At 42.0% G+C, this 7,816-nt stretch overlaps 1 protein-coding gene across 1 annotated transcript in view; it reads left to right on the forward strand.

Annotated features, from left to right (window-relative positions):
• DDX47 (DEAD (Asp-Glu-Ala-Asp) box polypeptide 47) overlaps positions 1-7,601 on the forward strand; it is a gene marked incomplete at its 5' end in the record, with an annotated part of 8,071 nt that extends 470 nt beyond the window's left edge. The window contains 11 exons of the mRNA XM_010183776.1: positions 736-829; positions 2,268-2,456; positions 2,915-2,986; positions 3,536-3,654; positions 4,057-4,128; positions 4,250-4,366; positions 4,494-4,640; positions 4,938-5,075; positions 6,227-6,297; positions 6,817-6,946; positions 7,039-7,601. Of these exons, the coding sequence (XP_010182078.1) occupies positions 736-829; positions 2,268-2,456; positions 2,915-2,986; positions 3,536-3,654; positions 4,057-4,128; positions 4,250-4,366; positions 4,494-4,640; positions 4,938-5,075; positions 6,227-6,297; positions 6,817-6,946; positions 7,039-7,161 (1,272 nt within the window). The remainder of the gene's footprint in view (positions 1-735; positions 830-2,267; positions 2,457-2,914; positions 2,987-3,535; positions 3,655-4,056; positions 4,129-4,249; positions 4,367-4,493; positions 4,641-4,937; positions 5,076-6,226; positions 6,298-6,816; positions 6,947-7,038) is intronic.
• Positions 7,602-7,816: the final 215 nt, after the last annotated feature.

The following is a 7,816-nucleotide window of genomic DNA, read 5'->3' on the forward strand; positions in this document are numbered from 1 at the left end:
CCGGGCTGGAGGCGCTTCTGCCCCCGCTGCTCCCTCCCCTGTCCCGAGGAGCACCCACCTACTCCCACCCCGCATATCAGGCCGCGGGGCGTAGCTACTCGCGCAGCCCTGTGTGCCAGGCCTTGCCCCACGCTTGCCCGTCGCGCTTGCCCCGTCGTGGCGTGGCCCCGGGCTGCGGCCCTCCGCGGGCTGAAGGCGACCTCAGGCCCGGCGGAGTCGCCGGTGCGCGGGAGGAAGGCACGTGGAGCCGCCGTCGCTGCTTCGGTCCGCGGTCGTGGTGCTGTGCCCGGGCTGGAGCTCTGGGGAGTTTAGGCCTCGGCTCTGGTGGGGGTGGCGTTGCTGCTCCAGTCTGTGCTTCTCAGGTGGCTGGCTGTGTTTTCAGTTGTGTTAATTTGCCCAAGCAAATATTTCTACCCACATAGCAGGGAAGAAAGACAACTGGGAGTGCGTGGAAAGTTGCTTGTGTAAGTTAGGAACAAAGTGACTGTTTTTTTTACTCGTGGCAGCCACTTCTAACAGTTTTGAGGAAGTCTATGTAGTTACTGATGGAGATGGAGAGCACTGTGGGCAGCCTGCCCTTTCGTGTAGTTGCATTGAGGGCCTGATGGGATGTGTCTCTGCTAGAGACAAGCTTGGCTCTGTGCTCTGTTGCAGCATGTATTTAGCTTAAGTCTATGATTTAATTTAGGTCTCCTTGGTGATGTCTGTCCATTTTTTCTTTTCACTAATGTTCAGGGAGTGACAGATGTCCTGTGTGAAGCTTGTGACCAGTTAGGATGGAAGATGCCAACAAAGATCCAGGTTGAGGCTATTCCAGTGGCCCTGCAAGGTGAGCAGTGTGCTTCTCTGACTGTGCTTCTTGGGGATGCCCCAGGAGCAATATGTGACAGAATTTTGTTGACTGAAAAGTAATGGGTAGTGATGAGAGTGTTCTTGCTGCTTCATTATCAAAGATCTCAGTTGAGAAGTATTCTCTGTGTTCAGTCTTGTGTCCTTCCCAGATAGAGCTTGGATTGCTATTTTTTCCTGTAACGCTGCCTGCAATTGCACACTTTCAAATGGGTACATACATAAGTTCTTGAGTGTTCACTAATGTTGTGTAGTTGTGACACTCTGCATTAAATAGAATTGTTTCAGCTGTTCACATTGACCATTTTCTTTCTGAAATACTCAAGGATACACAGGAAGCTCCTGACAGATTTAGCACTGTGCCTCTTCTGGTAGAGACATTCAATGTGTGTGAAATGGGAGAGGCCTTGACTGATTACATAGCTTGTATAATCTTTACTATAAGTAGGCAATTCTTTGAAGTTAGTTTTCTGGAGTGAGTAGTAACCAAGCAACAGTGGCTTTCTGTAAACATCCTGGAAAATAAACTACGGAATTCGGCAAATGTTTCTGCATCTAACATATTGTTGTTTTATTTTCAGTAAAAAAAAACAACCCCAAAACAACTGTAAAGCAGGAACAGAATAATGTAGTGAAAGAACAGGAGTAAACTTTCAGTGTCTACTCTGTCCTAGTGCTTAACTGCTGTCAGATTCTTTTACTCCACATAAAAGATTATTTAAAACAAACAAGTAAAACAAGAAAAGCACTAAGAAAAGCAAGATTGCATTCCTAAGAAGCTGTCTTCAGTTAAAGGCCTGTTGGCTGCACATTTTTTTCTCAGCTGTAGGATTTTAAGAAATCAGAATGGATCTTACCGATTAACTCTACCCTGTTGCCTGCATTGTTTTTGGGCAAAGGTCTTGCTGTCCTAATCCTTCCTGCTGCAAACTGGTTTAGATTATTCCTTCAATCAGTGGCACAAAACAGACTGGCTTGCAAAATGTGAGTTTGGTAGAACTGTTGTCTTGTAGCTGGTATGACATTAGCCTCGAACACTGGAGTCTATTTCCCTGTAAGCCAGTAAACAGACAACAGTTGGTCTAGAATACTTATTCAGATAGAAGCAGTAGGCTGTAAATTGACTGACAGATTTGAGAAATAATAAAGCTTTGTTTGAATCTAAAGTTTGTGTGAAAACCTGTGTATTGGCAGAGCTTTAACTAGAGAATGAAAGGCATTGAGGCTGTAATTACTGTACAAATGAAGTCATACTGTTCTGAAATGCTTTGGGGCCTGTGTTTTCTTTTACCCTTTGTGTGTCTCCTCTCTTTTAATTCTATCCTTAGGGAATTTTTGTGCTTTATTGCACGGTGAGATGAAGGCTTCTTTCTCTAGTCTAGGTTTGTAACAGTTTTTGTCCTTGCTGCTTCTTGTAGGCAGAGATATCATAGGACTGGCAGAAACTGGCTCTGGAAAAACAGGAGCCTTTGCTTTGCCAATTCTTCAATCACTGCTGGAAACACCTCAGCGATTATTTGCTCTTGTCCTCACACCAACAAGGGAGCTGGCCTTCCAAATCTCAGAGCAGTTTGAAGCTCTTGGATCCTCCATTGGTGTCCACACTGGTAAGTGATATTGGAGCAGTTTTCCTGAAGACTGAAGTTTGTCAGCTCTAGATTCAATGAAATTGCATAGAGCTCCACTGTATAATATTATGTAGGTTAGTATTTTCTTCAGAATGTATTGGTTCTTTAGATATTCTCTGCAAGCATAAAAACGTTGTGGTTATTTCTAGAATTCCTAGATTTTGCATCTGAGTTAAGCTGCAAAGAATAGAATCTGCCTGTAGCTCTTCAACTGAAAATAAAGTACTCAGGTCAGTAAGGACTTCAGTGTGTGGCTTAAGAGGCCTGGGAAGGTCTGGTGTGCTAAAATAAATAGAATTATTCTAAAGATAAGTCATTTTGAATTTTGAAATTGTACAGAGTTGTTGTGGGTGGCAGGGAGCAGGCGGAAACACTGTGGTGCCAGGGGCTGGTTGGTGCTACACTGAGATATTAACTATGTTCTATTTGTCCTGCAGCGGTTATTGTGGGTGGAATTGATTCGATGTCTCAATCTCTGGCCTTAGCCAAGAAACCACATGTTATAATTGGTAAGTTATCATGCTGGGGTTATGCGGTATGAATATTATCAAACTGCAGTTGTCCAAAGAAGGAGTGCCATAAGGTTTTGTGCATTAGAAGAAGTGGTAGTACATCCTTCTTTTGTTTTTGTCTTAAGATCTGAGTATTGGCTTGTTAGTGTTTCTGAGGTATATACCAGTAGCCTTGCTGCTGCAAGCTCATTCCAAAGCATTCTTGCCAGACTGCCTTTGGCTTGGTTTCTCATTCTCCTCAAGTATTTGAAAAGCTGGTCTCGTACTTCTCAGTACACCTTGTCTGCAGTTTCTTTTGTTTTGCTCTTTTTTAGTGAGGAGGGGAGAATGAAGGAGGAAATTCTTCAGAGGGTCTGACTCCATTAGTCTTATTTCAAAACACTTTGAAACTATCATATGAAAGAGTCCTTCCCACAAAGCAAACTGCCTTTCTTTATTTGGGGCAAAGAATCTTATTTCTGTTGTGGATGACTCTTGCCTCTTCGGGTCTCTTCTTTTGCTTTCTTTCTAAATTTGCTTTTTGTGATTTTTTTTTTTTCTTGGTAGCAACCCCTGGCCGTCTAGTTGATCATCTGGAGAATACGAAGGGCTTCAACTTACGAGCTCTGAAGTTCCTAGTAATGGATGAGGCTGACCGGATCCTTAACATGGATTTTGAGACAGAGGTAGGAATCTGCTAAGAGTTTGGAACATCAGATGAGTCCCTTTAAAATCACTTCATGCAGTCACATTGTAAACACTAACCTCTTCTGTGGAAATTAATAGCAAATTGTAACTAAGATCTAAAACTTGCACAAAAGTCTGTGGTGGGAGTAGAACTTAGAGTTCTGCAGAAAACTAGCAAGACAGTAGGAGGCATTTTGCCTTTGAAATCTACTGGTTTCTCTGGAGCACCTGGTATTTTAGAATGAACACCTTCCCTTTAGAAGAAGGGAAGTTTGTTCCTACTGTGAGTCGAAGTTGCACACATGCATTACTCTTCATTTGGATGGTTATTATGTTTGGAGGAAGCTTCTCTCTTAACTGCTGTTGTATTCAGCATTTCTATTTCCTTTCTGTTTTTACAGGTGGATAAGATATTAAAAGTGATTCCTCGAGACAGGAAGACATTCCTGTTTTCTGCTACCATGACCAAGAAGGTGAGAGCAGAGTACTCTGCTTTAGTTCTCCTATCAGGCTATACTGTTGACTAGGCTGTATGATACAGGTTTCTGACAAGATCTCTATTCATCTAGTACTAACTTACGTTGATCTTCCCAGGTTCAAAAACTCCAGCGTGCTGCTCTGAAGAATCCTGTTAAATGTGCTGTTTCTTCCAAATATCAGACAGTTGAAAAACTGCAGCAGTACTACATTTTCATCCCCTCCAAATTCAAGGTAATGCCACTTCCTCCTTCTGATTGTTTCTTGTCTTGCTGTCAGATCTTGTCATCTTACCTAGCTTATACTTACTCTTTAATGTGGCATATGTTATTTTTTTTTTTCTTCTTCTGTTTCTTTGCAGGATAGCTACCTGGTTTATATCTTGAATGAACTGGCTGGAAACTCATTCATGATATTCTGTAGTACGTGTAACAATACTCAGAGGACTGCTCTATTGCTCCGCAACCTGGGGTTCACTGCCATTCCTCTCCATGGACAGATGAGTCAGGTATGAGCATAGCCCGCAGAATGGAGACCTGTTGCTTGTGAATCAGTATAGTGCAGCCCATTTCCCAACTACCTTGCAGAAGGAGTATTTTGCAGCTAGTGGGCTGAACTGATCCCTAGAAGTTAATGCAGTGTGAATGTTGCCACTGATTCTGTAATGGCTCAAAAAGAAATTAGAGAAGTGAGACATTTTTGAGTAGTTTCTACCCCAGTTCTTCTGTACCTGTATTTCAATAAGAGCACACTAGACAGAATAAGCAGCATTCTCTCATTCCCTTTTTGTTCTCCTCTCTTTTAGAATAAACGCTTGGGCTCTCTAAACAAGTTCAAGGCAAAGGCACGTTCTATTCTGCTGGCTACTGATGTTGCAAGCAGAGGTCTGGATATCCCACACGTAGATGTGGTGATAAACTTCGATATTCCTACGCATTCTAAGGTAAGCTAGTCTATGTGCCAGCTGTTTTTCTGCTCAGAGTATGCGTTTTGCCATATTACACTGAAACACTTCTAGACTTTGAAAATATTTTTAACATATTGCTAGTTTCAGGTAGTCATCTCTGTTCCTGTGATCCAGGTCTGCCTTTGTATTTTAAGCTGTGTTGTAAAAATTCTCCCATTATGTTCAATGAGGATTTGATTAAGAAAGATGTCTTCAATATGTTTCACCTTAATATCACGGAAGTACAGCAAATGGAAATGAGTTACTAACTTTCAACCTTATAGAAAATGTAGTATTATCTTAGGAGTGTGACTTTGTTTCCCGGACTCATTTCGGAAAGCATACCATTAACATGCATTTCAGGAGTTGCTGCTGTTTCTTATGATCAGAGATACCACACCTTGCAAATAGAAGGAAATACAGTGGTTCTTTTAAAGACACTGCTTTTGATATTGTGATAGGACAGAAGTTAAAAAGTATGATGGTAGGGGCAGCAGCTTGAATGATATGATTACAGTTTTTGTGCCCCTGCCTCTTGTCTAACAGTGTCACAGAATGCATCCCTTCTCGTGATGCTTCCTTTCTCCACAGATCCAGCATGGAGAAGGGAGTATTTTAATTTCCATAATGCAGAATAAAATGTGGAAAGCAGCCTAGAATCATATAAACAGAAGGTGCTCAATAGATCAGATGCTTCCAAATTGTTCTCATTCATTCTCCCTTCACCGTGTTTGGCAAATTTAAATCTACTTGCCAGAGAGGTTGTCTGGAAGACAGACTGTGTAGAGCACTAGATTCCAAAGCTGAAAATGCAGGTATTGGCTCACTTTAAATATTATCTTTCCAAGGAAGTAATAGTTCATTAGCAAAGTAATGTATCGCAACTTATGTCCTGCAGTCTTGAATAATTGGAGGTGATCTTTTCCTTTAGAAAGAGAAGAATGCAAATGTTTGAGCCAAAGCTTTGGCAGTCGAGCATCTTCTCAAATCCTAATCCTGCGCATGATCCTGAGTATTTAATCCTGGCTGTATTTTCTCCTCATTTTCTTGTTCTTTCCTAAAGAAAAAATATGTGGGCTGATTTTCTAAAATTTCTGTTCTGTGTTTGGTGCACATATCTTATTGCTTATCAAGAAAATTGTTTTCAGGATTACATTCATCGTGTTGGGAGAACAGCTCGAGCTGGGAGATCTGGCAAATCTATCACCTTTGTTACACAGTAAGTGTTAAAATGTGGCAATCTTACTCTTCCTAGCTGTGTTTCGGAGCAGAAAACAGCTGATCTCATCCTGGGTGAGGAGAAAATGCTACTTTTTGTTTTGAGGTGCCAGTTGGATTTATTTAGTTAAAGGGAAGAGAATTCAAAGCCCAAAGTGGGGAGGGAGAAAGGTCTAGGATAAATCCTAGAAGCAGGCATGTAATGAGCAGAAGTAAATTTATAACGTGAGTGTTATAATACATAATTTGGGTTTAAGTAAGTGGTTTTTTTGATTAAACATTGAGGTATTTGTCTAAAAAGAGCATTGCCAAATATTTCCAAACAGAGATGAGCTGAATAAATCAGTGAAGCCATCCTGAATGATGGCATCATTCTGATGCAATTAAGAGGTGCTTGTGAGACCATCAGAACAAGCTAACTGTATCTATGGGCTGGAGATAAGTGGTAATGTCTGAGAGTGATGACAGCTGAAGCACTCTCAGGAGGGCTGATTCAAGCTGGTGTCTTGTCTTTTTTCAGGTATGATGTAGAGCTGTTCCAGCGCATTGAACACCTGATTGGCAAGAAGCTGCCAGCATTCCCCATGCAAGAGGAAGAAGTTATGATGCTGACAGAGCGTGTGGCTGAGGCCCAGAGAATTGCTCGAATGGTGGGTGGTGGCTTTTTGTCCCTCTACTTGCTGTTGTAGCCTGAATTTCCTTTTGTGCCAGAACTTGTGGTCAATCTCTTGATGCATTGCAGGAGCTGCGGGAGCAGGGAGAGAAGAAACGATCTCGGAATGGTGATGATGATGACACAGAAGAAGCTATTGGTGTCAGGAATAAGGTGGCAGGTGGGAAAAGGAAGAGGAGGAAAGCCTTTTAGCTCAGTATTTGGACAAACTTCTTGATTTTTCTCTTTATGGCTATATGAGCTCAGCAAAAATGTTCTACCAAGCCATCTCCAGTGGATCTTTTTTTTCAGAACTACTTATGAAACTGGGCAGTCCATCTGGAAAACAACTTGCTCTCTTCTACTTCACCAGTTACAGACTGAGCTTGTCCCCTTGTGGTACCATGAGACCAGTCTTTCTTTGAGTCACCAGACCATCACTTGTGGATCTGAAAGCAGCTGTGGTGTGGCCCTGCTCATTCACAAAGAGGTGCAGTGTGAGTCCAGCTTTCCCACTGCTGTGTCCTGTCTCACTACCCAAACTCGCCAAGTGCCACTGGGGTCAGATAGGTCTGTCAGAAGAAAGGAAGAGGTTAAAAGAAGCAACTGAGTTTTCACAGTACAGCTGTGATGTCCTTGCCCTAGTGAAGGGACATATGACATGTAGAACTCAAATATATTTCGCTTAATTTTAAAGCTACGTGTTTTGTTTTTTTTTTTAATTTTAGCACTGACCTGTTCTGCTCATTTTGAATATTCTTTGCCAGTATTACGTGTCTTATTCAATCTGCCTCAGCAATTCAGATGTAACATCAATACCTTAGATGTTAGCTGAAGAATGGCCCACCACAGAGAGAATGTGTCAGCA

This window comes from Mesitornis unicolor, unplaced genomic scaffold, assembly GCF_000695765.1.
Source record: "Mesitornis unicolor isolate BGI_N332 unplaced genomic scaffold, ASM69576v1 scaffold46360, whole genome shotgun sequence".
Classification (NCBI taxonomy): Eukaryota; Metazoa; Chordata; class Aves; order Mesitornithiformes; family Mesitornithidae; genus Mesitornis; species Mesitornis unicolor.